This window comes from Muntiacus reevesi, chromosome 4, assembly GCF_963930625.1.
Source record: "Muntiacus reevesi chromosome 4, mMunRee1.1, whole genome shotgun sequence".
In the NCBI taxonomy this organism is placed as follows: Eukaryota; Metazoa; Chordata; class Mammalia; order Artiodactyla; family Cervidae; genus Muntiacus; species Muntiacus reevesi.
The window spans coordinates 108,935,750-108,952,856 of record NC_089252.1 but is presented as its reverse complement, the minus strand read 5'-3'; the positions used below and the strand labels follow the sequence as shown (position 1 = coordinate 108,952,856).

General features: G+C 58.1%; 1 protein-coding gene across 1 annotated transcript; it reads left to right on the top strand.

Annotated features, from left to right (window-relative positions):
• The first annotated feature begins 3,006 nt into the window (after positions 1-3,006).
• P4HTM (prolyl 4-hydroxylase, transmembrane) lies at positions 3,007-17,065 on the top strand. Its single transcript, XM_065933747.1, has 9 exons — positions 3,007-3,366; positions 3,533-3,614; positions 11,619-11,809; positions 12,601-12,697; positions 14,050-14,212; positions 14,745-14,930; positions 15,658-15,748; positions 15,958-16,081; positions 16,610-17,065. The coding sequence occupies exons 1-9, from the start codon at positions 3,025-3,027 to the stop codon at positions 16,828-16,830; spliced, it is 1,497 nt and encodes a 498-aa protein (XP_065789819.1). The 5' UTR covers positions 3,007-3,024; the 3' UTR covers positions 16,831-17,065.
• Positions 17,066-17,107: the final 42 nt, after the last annotated feature.

The window sequence follows — 17,107 nt, the reverse complement described above, 5'->3', positions numbered from 1 at the left end:
CCCTCTAGCTATTTTACTTAGAACGTGACATACGCTGTCCGCCCCCCTTGCCTCAGGATGTCTGCTGCACAAGGGCCCCGGGTGGTACTTGCTTTCCAGATTCACACGCCTTTGGCCACAGCTGGAGCCCCAAGTAAAGAGCATGGGCGGCAGATGGTGGGAAATGGGGTTGGCCTGTGTAACACCGTGGTGTGCAGAGAATCACGCCGTGCCTCCTGCCTGGTCCTTGTAGACCCTTCTGTGATCAGGGGTACTGCCTCACCTTGGCAGTTAGGAGACAATACAGAACAGAATCTTGCCCCCGGGTATCATCATGTCCAATGGCACTGCGTGTCTGTGGACTCATTTATCTTGAAAATGAGCTTTACCAGGGCCTGGCCACTCAGGCTAGAGCCCACAGCAGAGCGCATGGATGAGCTGTGGCCCTCCACCACAGGGGACGCGGGTTCAGCACAGTTTTCTTTTGTTTCCTGAAGAGAGAGATCCACTTTTAAAGGGAATCATTCCCCCAAAAACTTGTTTTACCTCGGCCCCTTCTTTTGTGCCAGTGTTCCCATGGAGGGACTCCAACCAGGTTCACACACAGCCATACCTGACGCTGGCCTGCTGCGCTCTCCTCTGGTGAATGTTAAGGTCAGAGTTCAGCAGAGCCCTCCCTAGGGCTCTGGTCTGCCTGGCTCGGGCTGTGTCTGCACAAATTGTTTTCATGTTAACCTGGAGCGTTTGTCTCCATGACCTGCTCTGGGGGTGGGGTGTGCTCCCCCTCGCCTGGTTTCCAGTGTTGGAGGGCAACACCTCTGGGGTCTGGAGTCTGAGGCTGGTGGGGGGGTTCCTACTTGGTGGTCCCTGCTCCTGTTCCAGGAGGCTGGCCAAGGAAAAGGCCAGTCTTTTCACAGTGCAAAGGAACAAGCAGTTTGCATGGTATCCTACTTGTCCTGAACCTGGTCCTGTGGGCCTTTCCGAAGTTACATCTGTGATTCCCGGGGTTCCTGCGGCTCTTGTTCAGGGCCTCCTTGACCTCCCGGAAGAGTTGCTTGGAAATCTGTGAATACATATTGTGTTGGAAATTCTTTGATATTCCAACATTTTCACCTCAGTCAGTAATTCCCCCAGGTACCATGTTAGTTGCAAACTGAATCTCTCTTGGAAGACAGAGGACAGTTGTAACTCTTGGGGTCATGGGGTCCATGGTTGGCTGCAGGCCCTGTTTCTCCCCAGTCAGGTTTTGCCTCTTCCTGTCATCTCCTGCAAGGAAGGGACCATGGGGTGGAATGAGAGGACAAGTTAGTATAACAGACGAACCCAGAATTGCACAGCGCTGAGCCAACCGAAGGAGAGTGTCCACCTAGAGGTGGGGTATGACTGCTTCGTTGGCACATGGAAGATCCCAGTGTCTGGAATGTTCACCTCTCCATTGAGTCCCTTGGGTGTCACCGCCATGGCAGCAGCAGGACCCGAGTTGCAGCTCTGTTCCTTAAATCCCACCCTGCGCATTGTTTGGACTGTATGACTACCACACAGTGTACTTGCAGTCAGCTGTGACCCCCAGCCATCGGAGCGGCAAGAGGTTCTGCGCCCAAACCACAGCCTGCAGCCCTTGACCTGTGGAAAACTTCCTTCTGTGCCCCAAGTGGCTGTCTCTTGCTAACATCATCAGGAACATGGAAAAGTTCATGCAGAATGTTTCTGCCCTGCCAAGGAAGGCACAGTGTTTTCACAAATTTACCATATATCTTTGTTTTCTTCAAAGAAAAAGTTGAGGCAATGTCATCTGCTCAAAGTTGAGTGGTTTATTAAAAATAAACTGAAAGTTTCTGATTATAAAAGTGCGTGTGGCATCTAGAACTTATTTTGTTGGACAGTGGTTTCTCTAGTATCCTAAGGAGATTGACAAGATAATCCCTAAGGGTGACGTGACTGACTGACTGGATGAAGCCATGTAGGGGACACTGATGAAACCTGCCATTGTGTATAGAATCTAGAAGAGGAGAAGGTGGGCCTGCCCCACTGAGAAGACCAGGAAACGTACACTTTTCTTTTCTGAGAGGAAGTTGAAGGGGGAGGGGAGCCTTAACAGGAGAAACCACCTGTGGGGACCGTGTGAATGATGTTGCTCTTGTCTGCATATCTCGGTGAGGGGGCGGGGCGGGGTGTGGAGCAGAGCATGAAAGAAGAAAAAAAGACCAAGCTTTGGTATGTCCTCTCACCTCCATATTTGGGCATAAGCTGAGTTTAACTTGCTTCCAAGACGTTTAAGACTCATTTATGGAAAAGTCCTTTTCTCCCTTTTCGAATGTGGCAGCGGTGAGGCAAGGAGTGTTCCCTGTGCACCCACTGCGTTCCTGCAAGTTACTGTTAAGGGTGCCAAAGGTTCCTCCAGCAAGCCCTCTGGGGCCGCTCCAGACCGGGTCCCCTGGTCTATGGGTCCCCGCACATCAGGTAGTTGCTTCCTAAGACTTGACTCCTGCAGACCGCCCTGGGAGGCTCACACCTACCGCAGAGTAGACCTTCAAGGCGCTCTTGACCTGCACTGGCGAGCGTCAGTGTCGCCATGGGTCCCACACCATCGCTGGCGCAGTCATCGGCCTCCAACCCGCCGCAGTACTAAGTCATATTTTGGCCCAGCCTCCTTGTTGCCACCCGACTCCGGGAACGAGAAAATGCAGACCATACTTTTCCCGGAAGAGGGAAGTGCGTTTTAAAAAGGTGCGTTTAAAAGTGCGTTTTTTAAAAAAAGTGCCACTGGGGTTACCTGTACCAGTGCATCTACGTTTGTGGGGGGCGCGGCTTCCGCCCTGAGGAGTGTGCATCTCTGCCTGACAATAACCCACCTCAGGAAAGACACTTCAGTGTGGGTCGGGGTCCAAGGCCGGGAGATCTGGAGTGCGGCGCGGGCGCGGCGTCGCCTGGCACCCTCTCCCGGCGACCGCGGCGCGCGCGGGCTCCGCGGCCGTTGTCCTGGCGACGGCGCGGCGCGTGCGACCCCGCGGCCCCTCCCCTGGGTGCGCGCGCAGCCTGGGCGCCATGGCGGCGGCGGCAGCGGCGGCGGCAGGCCCGCGGCCTGAAGCGGCGAGTCCGCAGTGGCCGCCCCGGCATCACGACCCGGCCGAGGCTGCGGCGGGGCTGGGCGATTGCGAGGACGCACCGGTCCGGCCGCTGTGCAAGCCCCGCGGCATCTGCTCGCGCGCCTACTTCCTGGTGCTAATGGTGTTCGTGCACCTGTACCTGGGCAACGTGCTGGCGCTGCTGCTCTTCGTACACTACAGCAACGGCGACGACAGCAGCGCCCCCGGGCCCCAGCGCCGCGCCCAGGCCCCCGGGCCCGCGCCCACCTTGGCTCCCCTCACCCGGCTGGAGGGCATCAAGGTGAGGCCCTGCACCACCAAGCCCGAAGCGGCCGGCGCTCTTGCCGGCGGCTCCACGCTGCTCCGTGCGCTGCCCCCGTTCCGCAGCGCGCACCCCCTCACTCGCCCCGGGCCCAGGCGCCTCTTCCCTCCTCCTCCTAGCTGCCTGCTGTGCCGCTTTTCCTTAGGTGGGGCATGAGCGCAAGATCCAGCTGGTCGCCGACAGGGATCACTTCATCCGAACCCTCAGCCTCAAACCGCTGCTCTTCGGTAAGTTCGCCGGGCGCCCCCCGGGACGGGCCAGGGGCTGCGATTCGGTGGCTGCCTTCAGGCTCCTTTGACCACGTGACTTCTGTTTTGAAAATGGCTCCTTCAAAGTAGCCCTGTCTTTTCCACCCAGAGGTTGACCCCAAGTGAGGCACCCGCCCCCACCTCCAAAATAGGGTGACGGGGTGACCTTTCCTTCTGTGACTTCTACTTTCTGCAGCTAATCCTTCCATCACAGGGCTGGGCCATGTGACCTAGAAGCTAGTGCCTATAAACCTTTCATTGAAACTCTTTGGACACTCTCCTCTCCGCGGTGGTTAATTCTGTCACATTCTGGAATGGGGGAAGGGTCGGAGAGACTGATAACCAGGTCCTAGCTGGTGTGAGGAGGGAATTCCACTCCCAAAGTGGGTCCTCTGGTCTGATAAGAAGCAGGCTGTCCAAATGTGAATAAGCTGGTGCCCCCAAAACCAGCCTTTGCTTTCTGCGCTCTGGGATTTTTCTTAGGATGACGTTTTGTGTTCGGCCATTACAGTAGGCAGAGCCTTCCAGGGTGGCCTCACTGGGAACCAGCACCATAGCTCACATTTTCTGAGCTCTTGTTATGTGCTAGAATTCATGTGATCGTTTGGCCTAATTCTCACATCCCCTGTGAGGTGGGTGGAGGCCCCACTGTCAGGCTAGTGGGGGTGAAAGTGAGGCACAGCGAGCCCCGCTTGCTTGCAGGCTCACACAGCCAGACCAGGGCGAGGCTGGGATTCAGACGAGGCAGGCTTCCCCCAGTGTCTGCACTGTCGAGCCAACGTGCTAGTTGTGAAGACTCTGAAGTCCTTCAGAGTCTAGTAGTATCAACAGGATGGATGTCCCCGGACCTATGACCTTACCCAGGATAGGTTTTCCCAGCCCCCATCCTGGGTCCCCAGCCTCAGTGACGCACTTGCCTGCAGACCAGAGGTGTTCCTGGCTGCTGGGGAACGGAGTGGGTAAGGGCTGTTGGGGGGGCCTGGGGCCTGAAGCAGAGCGTCTGAGCACCGCTGTTACCCCTGAGCCAGAAGGCACTGGTTGGGGATTATCCCTAGACCTGTGAGAATGATTTCACACGCACGCTGTTTGAGGGGAAGTAGGTTAGGATGTAGGAGAAGGCACTGGTGACCCACTCCAGTACTCGTGCCTGGAAAATCCCATGGACAGAGGAGTCTGGCAGGCTGCAGTTCATGGGGTCTCTAAGAGTCGGACACGACTGAGCAACCTCACTTTCACTTTTCACTTTCATGCATTGGAGAAGGAAATGGCAACGCCAGTACTCTTGCCTGGAGAATCCCAGGGACGGGGAAGCCTGGTAGGCTGCCGTCTATGGGGTTGCACGCAGAGTCGGACACGACTGACATGACTTAGCAGCCGCAGCAGGTTAGGATATGAGTCCTATGGTTGGAAGGGATCTCAAAGATTGTTACTGTACAACGCTCAAGTCTGTGCAATGCACTAGTTGAGCTGCTGAGAACACAGCATTGGACAAAATAGGAAAACAAAAAGAAGACCTGAAGCTGACATTCCAGTGAGACTGAACAAACACACTTGCTGTGTGTCAGATGGTGCTAAGTCATCACAGACAAGTAAGGCAGAATTTCAGCTGGGGTTGAAACTCTGAGTATGGTGGCCAGGGTGGGCCTTCCTGAGAAAGATATTTGAGCAAAGACCCGCAGGAGCTGTGAGGTGAAGTTGTCAAGGAACAAGTGATCCAAGCAAAGGGAACAGCTCTCCCCATTACTACTACACTGCCGCGAGACAGACGCAATGAGCTGGGTGTGCTTTCTTCTCTCATCCGCCTTTGTTGGACCCATATATGCTTAATTCAGACATATGTTAGGTTAAGTGAACCATGAGACATAACCCCTAACCCCCTACCAAAGTTGCGTCCAAGTCTTACAAAGCTGAGAGCAAGAAGCCCAGACCTGAAGTCACCAAAAGTACATGACAGGAAGCAGAAGAGATTTGACCAGAGGTAAACTGATTCTGGTTAAGCCGTCAAATGATGCTGCAGACACATTACAAAGGGCATGATTAGGAGAATCGGGCAGTTGCAGCAAGACCTTCCTGCTTCTGGTCCTCGTGTCCTCCGAATCTCCTACCCTACCTCTCAGTATGGGTGAAAGATGCCCCACATTTTACCCAGGAAGTCTTGGGGCTTTCTGCTTGGTGAAACAAGGCGAGAAGAATGAAGAAGAGATCTGTGATCCGTTGATTATAAGAAGTCCAGTTGCGAGACAGGCCAGCTACAGGGGAGAGGGTGTCCAAGGAGGGGTGGTACCTGAACGCAGTGTTGGATGAACCCAAAGAAGGAAGCCTCACCCCAAGAAGGCGCAGTGTCTGTTTTCTGGGCCTGTCTGTCCATCCACTTGCTGTTGCCCTAAAGAGGCAGGCAGGGCCCAAGGAGAATGGGCCTGCTGTGGTTTCTGCCACCTGTGACCCACCATCAGGGACCCAAGACGCTCGGGCTCAAGGGGTAGTTCAGGGTGTAAACAGGGGCAAGGGGACTGGCTTTTACCCCAGGGTGCCTCCACCTCTGTGGAACATTTCCTATTTCCCACCTCTGTTCCTGGAGACATTTGGCAAATGGGACCTGGGCCACGGAAGGCCCACTCTGACTTCCTGGCAGATGCCTGCTTGACTGTGGTAGGCATTTCCCAAGGGTTTAGACCATTGTCCTGTTGGGTTCATTCAGAAGGGAGGCATTCCAGTTCCGAGTCACCATCGACCTCTCTGCTTTTTCTCACGTGGCTTACTTCTCCCTCCGCCTCTCACTCATTCTGTATTTGAACAGCAAATCAGATCTGCTCCCTTCCTTAAAATCCTCCACGAGGCCCTCACCTCTCATCTCCCGCCACCCCTCCTTCCCTCACTGTCTGTCGATCTTCAGACTCTGAGCTCACTGCTGCCTCGGCGCCCTTGTATGCGCTGTTCCCACCACCGGCAGGCTCAGACTTGGTTCTCATGGAGGGTGCCTTCACCCCCATCAGGCCTCTGCCCAGGCCTCCCCATCCTTAGGGACCTCTCTCTACGTCAGACTGGCCTTAAGAGGTTTCCAGTCTCTCTGTTGCATCAGCCTGCTTGGTCTAATTGTGATGCCCCTAAAGGTGAGCTCCACGCATGAGGGGCCTGGTTGGAGTTGCTGTGTGTCCAGCGGCCAGTCTGCGGCTGACGGTTACTGGTCAGCTGGGGAGCTTCACTGGGTACCTCGGTCTCTGCACAGAGTGGCCGCCGCCCCCACCCTGGGGAGGGGCCTGCTGATTCGGCACCCTCTTCGAGAGCAGCAGGGAGCACTTCCAGTGGGCCAACCAGAGCTTTACTCCACTTTCTTAACCATCTAAAGTAAACGAGTCATTGACAGCAGCCCACAAAGCACTGCGTTTTAAAACCATGGCCTCTTTATTGTAGGATTTCCAGACATACCCTTTTTTCAGCTTAAAACAACAATTCAGCAGCTACTTAAGACCCCTGTGTTCTCTTGACAAGACACTGGAAGCGCAGAATTAGAGAAAGAATTTTAGTAAGTGCATATGAGTTCAGGTTAGTGAGCAGCTTAACACAGTTTTCTGCATGGACCCCCCACCCCCACCCCCACCCCCACCCCGCCTCTCCTGTCCCACAGGCCTGTTGCTTGGCCAGAACTGTGGACTTGGTAAAGGTCAGGAAAATATAACTGAGTCTACCTGGGGCTTGACAAGCAGCATCATGCCCTGGTGAGCGTCGCCCGGGGCTTCGCGCCTGCCCTCAGTCTCAGCGTGGGGTGCTGGGGCTTGTGGCAGTAGCAGGGGTCAGCCAGGCTGGCATCAGAGGGCTGGGAGATGCAGAAAGCCAGTTGTGCCTGCCCGGCACACGCAGCTGACTGCCTTTTACCAGGCAGAACACTGCTGGTTCAGGAAGGGGCCCCTCACTATGACCGCGGAAGTGGACTTCTGCCCTGCTCCTGCTGGTCTGGGCGAGCTTGGAGTGTCTCTGGACCCTGGTCTGCACATATCCACGGAGGGCAGCAGCAAGACGGGGTCTGTGTGTCCAGGGGAGCACATGGTTTGCGGGGCCCCTGCACAGGCTCCAGCTGTCACATCCCAGGCCCTCCCCACCTGGGTTGCCTCTGTTCTGGGCACTGATTATGCTGCCACCAGCACACGGCCAGCCATAGATTGCGGTGGCCCCTGCTCCAAGCACAGGCCATGGTGACCGGCCGACGGTGACCCTGCACCTAGGTCCCAGCATGCCTTGCGCACAGGAGGCTGTGCAAGCATCTGGCATCCAGACACAGCCAGCATCACAGACCAGGCGCCAGCTCCCCAGGGTGGGAGCAACCTCTCGCCGGGAGTCTGAGGGTCTCGGGGACCACCCACTGCGCCGGGAGAGGCTGACCTTCACAGCTGGAGGGATCGGAGGGGCCAGCCGATGAGCCTGGCATCACTGAATACCCCCTCCTCCCCTCCACCTGGTGAACCGCCCCCTCTTGTCTGATGCTCTGCTCTTGGGATCAGGGTTCTGGCGAAGGCCTGTCCTCCTGGATGTGGTTGTGTTTGCAATGCCCTGTACTTGGGAAGAGGGAACCAACTTCTTGGTTCTAAGCAGGCGCAACATTTGGGCATGCCCTGTTTCTTTTGTCTTAGTACCAGCCAGGCGCTATAATGAATGTACTTGAAAGGGGTTGGAAGGGGTGCTGGACCCCAGGGTTCACCAAAATTGCTAGTGTAGAGTCTGTCTAGGACCTCCTTGGACCAGCTGGTGTCCTGCAACCCGCAGTCCCTGCAGCTGGCACGTGGCACTGGAGGGAGGGATTGAGAGGAGCCCTCAGTAGAGGTTCCTCCCACTGTCCTCCCTTCTTTCCCACCAGAGAGATCCATTTACCTGATCCTGGGGAGTTGTGATTTGAAAGGGTGGATTGCAGCCCCTAGGGCCGAGCAAGGGTGAGACCAGCTGAGAGAAGCAATGCAGAGACTTGGGTGGGTGGCTCGGGTGGGAGCCGTCGGAGATGGCAGGCACAGAGGCTGTGACTGGTAGGGAAGCGTCCGCAGAGCAGGATGGCTGGCCACGGGTGGCTGTGGCAGGCCATAATGGGCATGCAGCTGGCTACGGCATGAGTGCATGAACCTGCGGGGCAGGGGCAGTGGGTACTCAGGACCTGGTTCCTGGATTCCAGGTTAAGGCCTCTGGGGGCTCCTGGCTGGAGGCCCAGCCAGACACTCCATGGTTGCTGGGCAACGACACTCTGGTAACTTAGCAACAGCCCTGCAGCTGGCCTTGCTCCTTTGCTTGCTGAAGTCTTAGCCCTCAGCCCCGTATCTGCCCTCCCAGCCTCACCCCTCCCCTCGCCCAAGCTGTTTTCCACCTTTCCAGTGCACCTCCACCTCCAGCTCCAGTGGATGCCAAGTGCCTGGGAGAGGGGTGTGGGGGGGGGGGTGGGGGGACCAGCCCTCTGGGCCTTCCCTCCTCACCTTGGAGGGAGAAAGCAGGGCCCTCCCTCTCGTCCTGAAAGGCCTGCAGGACCCTGCAGTTTCCGGCCAGGACTAGGGTTGGCAAAGAGCAGAGGGGCCCCATCCTCAGGTTCTGAAAGAGCCCATTCTTGCTGCTGAGGCTGCACCCTGAGGCTCTAGGCAGGGCCCTGCTCTGCAGAGAAGAAACTGAGGGGGCTGCTGTTCCCAGGATGGGTGAGGCTGGGGAAGGGGAGTCAGTCCTGCAGTCTCGGGACTCTGCGAGAGAAAAAGCCACCAGGTGAGCCCTGGCTCCGCCTCTTGGCAGGATCCTGTGGACAGAGTTTGCACACCTTCCTGGACAGGGTGGTCAGCCCCGCAGCCTAAAGCAGCCCGCTCACTGGCCCGGCCTCACCATTCAAGAGCCCTTGTTGATTTGTGGGTCCAGACCAAGGGTGCTCACCAGGGATAGTAGTCCCCTGCCCATGTGTCCTCTGTCCCCTGGGCCTCTGCTCCTTCTGTCTGCCGGCAACACCCTGACCAAACAGTCCTTCCTCTCCCTGTCTGCCCCTGGCACCGGTAGGCACACGGCAGTGAGTAGTGAAGAGCTACCAGAGCTGGCCCCCGCTGGGGAGATGCCCCCCCTCCCTTACCTGGAAGCCCTTGCCCCACCTGTCGAGGCAAAGCGGGGCAAAGATGAGGCAAGAAGAGGCATGTGTCAGGGTGGCACCCCCTGACCAGCAGGGGCAACCGGCTGACTGACTGCTGGACAGCCTCGGCCGCCGTGTCATGGTCCAGCGAGCTGGGTTCCCGCATCTCTGTGTAGCCAGTGCCCTGGCACAGCACCATGGCTTGAGGAATGGGCATGCACTGTGTAGGGCCCCAGAGAGCCCCAGCCCCGCCATCACCACTCAGCGTCACTGGTGCCACTGGCAGCCACAGCCCTCGATCCATCACCCGCTTTCTCTCAGTCTCGGTGGACTGAGGTTGGGAACTTCATAGTGCTATACCCACCCCCCAGGAGCCAGTGTTTGCCCAGCTCCCATGAGCTTAGACCCACCTGGTTAGGCCCCGTGTGCTGGCCTGAACTGTTTGATTTGATTAGCATGTGGCAGGGGCTGTAGAGAGTGGCATCTCCTTTGGGCCTGTGAATTCCTGGCACCTAATAAACTGAAGAAACCTGGGCTTGTGTTTTCTTTCTCTGGTTTACTTTTCTTGCTCGTTTATGTTTTAAAGCCATTGGGAGGTGACTATGGATTAGCAGTTTGGTCTAACCCATTGTCCCGCAGCGCTGCCCAGCAGTGCGTGGCTCACACCCTTTCCGGGTTCGCCAGGTTGAGGGGATCAAGCCGGCCAAGGGCGAGGGCTTGTATCCTGTCCTCGGTGTCGCTGGCTCTGGGTCCCCTACCCGTGGAAGCAGAATTGGGCTGTGAGCCTGGGTTTTGCAGGACAGCAGCCTGTGTCGCCCTGGCCAGGTCGCCAGTGTCTCTGTTCTTGGGGCTTCTCTGGAGGAGGAAGGGTGAATTCATGGGGCCTGGTTTTCTAGGACGAGGATACAGGTTACAGAGCTGATGACGTGCTTAGGACAGGAAACAGTCTGTGCTCCCTGAGTGTGATCTGCCGTGATTACTGTTCAAAACGACTCCAATCCTGACTGAGTGGCTGCTTTCCATCCCCTTGGCAACAACTGGAACTTTATGCTGAGAGAAAAGCCAGAGGAGTGGCAGGCGTTCTCAGGGGTCGCAGTGGTGGCCCGGCTCTTTCTCCGGTTTGTTCCTGAGTGGGCCTCTTGTGACCTGTCCAAGGAAGGCGTTTCTCCCAGGAACAAGAGAATGAAGCGGGGCCCAGGCTCCAGCGCCTGGAAGTGCTGGGATGTGGGCTTACCAGATGTGAGGTTTGCGATCCAGGCACCACTGAGCTGCTTGTGCCACTGGGGTGGGGGCACCCAGACACTGGAGCCAAGGTCCCGGCCTGCGTGGCCTTTACTCGGGCTTACAGGCATGGAAGGAGGCGTTCAGTACATGTTTGTTCCCAAAGCAGAGAACACTGGGGCATCTTCTCAGAGCATCTGCCAAAAACCCGAGTGACTCCCACTGAGCTCCCAGCACTGGGTGGATGACCAGCACCCCCTTGTGCAGGGGGGTGTGGGATGGCAAGGCCGAGAGCACCGGACGTATTCGCTTTGAACACTGCTGGAAGGCAACAGTGAAAGCACAAGCCTGCCAACATCCTCTCCCCTGCTTGAGGAGAGGATGTGAGCCCTCCAGCCCTCAGATCCACCCTGGAGCCTGTGGTCCCACCCCAAGGTGGGTTGGCCCACCCCTGGGGTAGCTCTGGCTTCTCTCCCAGGACTCCACTGAAAAACCTGCACTTTTGGCATCCAAGACAGAGGCCCCCAGGTCCCCACGCTGGCCAGCCTTTGCAGGGCAACTTGACCAGAACAGATGTAAAGGGGTGTGTGAGGTCCTCCTGGCTGAGTGACCGGCAGGGGACGGGACCCAGCCCGGGCACCCTGCGGACCGGAGGCTCTTGGCCTCACCCCCTCCTCTCCTGGCAGAGATCCCCGGCTTCCTGAGCGACGAGGAGTGCCGGCTCGTCATCCACCTGGCGCAGATGAAGGGACTGCAGCGCAGCCAGATCCTGCCTACCGAGGAGTACGAGGAAGCGATGGACACAGTGCAGATCAGCCCACTGGACCTCTTCCAGCTGCTGGATCAGAACCACGATGGCCGCCTGCAGCTCCGTGAGGTGGGGGGCCTGGAGGAGCCCCCCCACCCCCAGGGTGGGAGCGCCCCGACGTGTCTTTCCAGTGGCCCAGTCACATGTGCTGCTCCACCCTGGCCGCAAGAGTCTGATGCCACCTCACCTTGGGCATGAGCAGGGCCAGGGTCCTTCCTTCCCAGAGGGCCGCTCTCTGCCCTGGGAACCCCGGAGGACGGCAGGGGCGTCTACTGGGGGCGATGGCACTTCCTGCCACAGTGCTCGGGGTGCCATGCTGTATGCACGCTGGTTTCCTTGCCACCATTGCTGGGAGCCCCACAGGATTCATGGTTGATGGGGTGGCAGCTTTGAGGAAGCCAGACGCCTGTGTGCCTCTCTGCGTGCCCCTCACACCCAGGCTTCTGAGAGAGGTCTTGGTGGGGTGTGGGCTCCCTTGCCTATACAGGGCATCTCCCGGAGCCTGATCTTCCTAAGGGGCCCAGTGGGCAGTCATCTCCCTACCGTGCCTCTTCCCTCTTCATACCAGGCCCTGGCCTTGCCCACCTCACCTGGGGTGTGCGGGTGGGACGCCGGCCTGGCCTTCGCTTTGCCGCCAATAAGCCAACATTGCTCTGGGTGGAGCCACAGCTCCCCCAGGGCTGAGGATGCTCGTGGCCCTCAGGTGTCTGCACTGGGAGCACAGGCCCTGGCCTTCATCCTCACCCATGTCCTGTCACCTGAACCCTCAGCCCTCCAGAAGGGACAGGGCAGCTGTGTGTGCCCTGGCGACCCTCCATCACCGGAGCCAGCCCCCTGAGGCACCGTCTTGTGCTGTATAGGTCCTGGCGCAGAACCGCCTGGGGAATGGACGGTGGATGACTCCGGAGAACATTCAGGAGATGTACTCTGCCATCAAGGCTGACCCTGACGGGGATGGTGAGCTCATATCTCGTCACCGTTGTGTCCCAGAGCCTCCTCCTGACCCCAGCCAGGTGGCCCCTAGGCCCAGCTTCTAGAGTAGCCGGAGGTGAAGAGGTGAGGAGCCAGCCATGCCCTTATCCCGGAAAGAGGCAGGAGCTAGACCCGCCCGCTCCCCCTTGGTGGCAGTCCAGAGGGCACCCTCTTGGCCTCATCGGGCAGCATGTGGGGTTCAGGAGGTATGGCTGCTGCCTGGCAGAGGGCAGAGCGGTGGAGCGGGAGTGAAGGAACAGTGAGGTCAGCTTGGCATCTGCTTATCCTGCCAGCTGACTGGTCTAACCAGGGTCCCCCTTGCCTGCCTCTTGCCTACCTGGAGTCCTCTAACTGCTGGGGGGGGGTTGTGGGCAGGAGAGCTGTCCTGGAAGCACCCTCCCCTTTGGTAATAACCCCCAGGAAGTGTCTCAGGTGTAGTCATTTCCTTCATGCCCAAGTTGTGCACCAGTTGAGGAAACAGGACTTGGAAGGATGACCTTATGGTTGGTGAACCCCGAGTGAAGAATCTGGCCCAGACCTGTGCCTGGAGAGGCAGCAGGCTGCTCCCACCCACGTGTGCAGAGCTAGTGACACACTCATAGCCCTCGAGTGCCCCCACCCTCAGAGAAGTCCCAACCAAAGCATGGGAGTGTGTTCATTGGGGTCAACCAGGGTAACTTGTAGCAAAGACACCAAGCCACTCTTCCAGAAACCCAAGAAGGTACAGCCCAGCTTTGTGGGTTAAGCAGGAACAGAGGAGAGTGTTCTCACTGGGGAGAGCGGCCTGGTTGTCTCTGCCGAGGGAGACTGTCTGGCAGGCAGGACTGGCCCCAGGGTGTTCCACCCAGGATGAGACCTAAGGTCACGAGAGAACTCCTGGGGACCGGTTCCAGCTTACATCCTCCAGTGTGGAAGGCCCGGGACGAAACCCAGCACTGAACACTCTCTTTCTTCACCCTCTACAGGACCGGAGGGCGGCCACCATGCTCTACAGAGCCAGGCTGGAGGGCCGAGGGCAGTCCTTGACCTGGGGTCTTGGCCATATGGCCTAAGCTTCCTATGGAGAGCCCACTGTGGCCAATCTGACAGGGGTTGGACTTCATCCTTTTGGGGGCCAAATCAGGGCTTAAACTGAGGACACGAACTTCTCTGGGTCTTCCTGTAGGGCCTGATGTGACAGAAGCCAACTTCATCTGACCCGAGTCCAGGTTGGGGGACAGGTGCACATGGCCCCCCAGTGCCTGAGGCCAGGGGTAGGTAGGAAGGTGCAGCCTCCCCACTCTGCCCTCCCCACACGGGTGCGGTGGGCATTGATGGGGGGGTGGTGCCCTGTGCAGGAGTGCTGAGCCTGCAGGAGTTCTCCAACATGGACCTTCGCGACTTCCACAAGTACATGAGGAGCCACAAGGCAGAGTCCAGCCAGCTGGTGCGGAATAGCTACCACACGTGGCTCTACCAGGGTGAAGGCGCCCACCACGTCATGCGCGCCATCCGCCAGAGGTGAGCACCCGAGCCTGGCTCCCTGGTGCAGGGAGGAGACCACGCAGGCCTCCACAGAGGTTCTTGGCTGAGACCAAGAGAACAGAGCTCAGGACTGGAACTCATCAGGAGACAGGCAATTAACAAAGGCAAATTAGCCCTAATGGTGGACAAACAATATACATGTGTGATTAGCACTAGATTGAATGTTTGTTTTCTGCCAACTAGAGAAATGATCTCTTAACTCTGTCCACAGGACCCCCTGCCCCTGTGCAGCCAGGGGTTTTAGATAAACAGCCTCCTTCCTGGAGGGAGTGTCTCCCTCCCTGCTTCCAGGCTTAATGGAAATCTTACCTTTCCCAGCCAGTGGATGTCTCTGGTTCATGAGGAGTCACCCCTTCCTGTTCTTACAGGGCCAGTCCAGGGTGGCTTAAGGAGCTCCCAGGGGAAATAGGGGCAGCACTCAGGGCGGGCTCCCGGCTCACCTGGCCAGCTCCTTCGGGGTGACACCCCTGGCACGGGGCCGCCCAGCTGAAAGCCTGCTGCCCTCCAGGGTGCTGCGCCTCACCCGCCTGTCGCCCGAGATCGTGGAGCTCAGCGAGCCGCTTCAGGTCGTACGGTACGGCGAGGGAGGCCACTACCATGCCCATGTGGACAGTGGGCCCGTGTACCCGGAGACCATCTGCTCCCACACCAAGCTGGTAGCCAATGAGTCTGTACCCTTCGAGACCTCCTGCCGGCAAGTACTTCCACCTGGGGGTGGCTCCCAGACCCGGCACCCCCCTGACACCAGCACAGCCCTGCCCTGTGAGCATGCCCCTTAGTATGGGGCCAGCAGAATGCTGGGCATCCTGCTTGAGAATTCCCCCCACCACATGTCTCCCCCCCAGGCTGTTTACCAAGGGGCCCAAAAGGGGTGGTCATCTGGTCTCAGCGGCCAGACTGAGGTACCCAGAGACACTACAACTCGCTCCGAGTCCTCAGGAAGGGGCAAGACTGGACCCCTGATTCTCTCCACTCCCCCTCCCCAGGTTGTTAATCCTTCCTGCACTGCTGGAGACCTCAGCTTCTCCCCTTGAAGCTGCATCCCCCTCCCCTGCCAAGGCATAGTGGCAGGTCCTCCCTCTTCATGCTCTGGCTCAGCCCCTTCTAGCCGCAGCCAGCTATCTGCATCATTCTGATGCTGCTGCTAGCTCAACTTTCCTAGCAGGCCCTCGGGCACAGTCATGTAGTTTAGCTAAGTGCACACACTTGTGATCTCGGCCACACCAAAAAACCATGACACATAAAAACTGGGTTCGTGAGAAGTATGGGCTAGGGACATTTGATACAGACCTGCCCTGATGTCACTGATCCCAGCCTGCCCCTCTGGCCCCTGGGAATCTGGGCAGCTTATCCTGCCCACAGTTAAGCCCCTGGGAGCATCCACAGCTGGGAACCTGCTCAACAGCCCCCCTGCCTTACAGCTACATGACAGTGCTGTTTTATTTGAACAACGTCACCGGTGGGGGCGAGACTGTCTTCCCTGTAGCAGACAACAGAACCTATGATGAAATGGTAAGGGCCAGCGGGCTGTTTCTCTGGTGGGATGGCAGGGCCTTGGGCAAAAAAACATAGTACATACGCTGCCAGACCTGGGATGAGGCCTCAACTATTCCCTGGGCACATCTGACTGGCTTCCCTTGAGCCACTTTGGCTGCCTGGCCTTGGGCTCCTGGCCATACAGTTCAGGTGGCTTGAAAACCCCACCACTCTGCCACCCACAGAGTCTGATTCAAGACGATGTTGACCTCCGTGACACTCGGAGGCACTGTGACAAGGGGAACCTGCGTGTCAAGCCCCGCCAGGGCACAGCTGTCTTCTGGTACAACTACCTGCCTGATGGGCAAGGTGAGGACCTTGGCCAGGCCAGGGCTACCTGGAGGGAGCTGCCTGCCTTTACCCAGCCCTGATTGCTACCCTGGTGAGCTGGTTCTGGCAATCCCCTATCCCTCCATATGTTTTCTTTTTTTTTTTTTTTTTCTTTTTGCTCCTACTGCCTCCCCAAGACCATCCTCAGTGACTTCAGCAGGCTGCACCTGTGCAGCCTCCTGGGTTATCTGGAACCCTGTGATTCTTTGATGCCCCAGCTCACTGGGCTGACACATGCCTCTTAGTAGCCCAGACTGGGAAGGGCTGTGGACAGGCCCTGCAGCAAGAAAGCTGATTTCAGAGGGGCAGTGGTGTTGATAAGGCATTCGTTGGGGAGAGATGCTGAGCCAAGGAGGCCTTGGGGCCAGATGTTTGCCACAGAAGGTGTGTACAGCTGGGCCCGCCCTTGCCATGCACTTGGGCAATAGGAGGCCAAGCTCAGGCCAGTCAGCCCAGCCTAGATTCCCTCTGGTCCCCTCCCGTCCTCACACCATCCTCCTCTCCTAGGTTGGGTGGGCGACGTGGACGACTACTCGCTGCACGGGGGCTGCCTGGTCACGCGCGGCACTAAGTGGATCGCCAACAACTGGATCAACGTGGACCCCAGCCGGGCGCGGCAGGCGCTGTTCCAGCAGGAGATGGCGCGCCTGGCCCGCGAAGGTGGCGCCGACTCGCAACCAGAGTGGGCCCTGGACCGGGCCTACCGCGACACGCGCGTGGAACTCTGAGGGGTGACCATCCCAGTCCCCAGCCGCAGGTCACCATAAATCGGGGGTCTTGCCGTCCCCCTGTCCAGCTGCAGGCTGAAGGCCTGGCCGATGTCTAGCCCCACCCCCGGCTCCTGCCGCGATTAGGGCACAGTCCCTACATCCAAGTTATTTATTGTGTACAGACCCGTGCTTCCCGGACAAATAAAACTACGCGGCGTCGGAGCTGCAGGCCGAGAGGCTAGCAGTAGACTGTAGGTACAGGGGGCGGGGCGGGGCGAGGCGGCCGGGAGTGGGG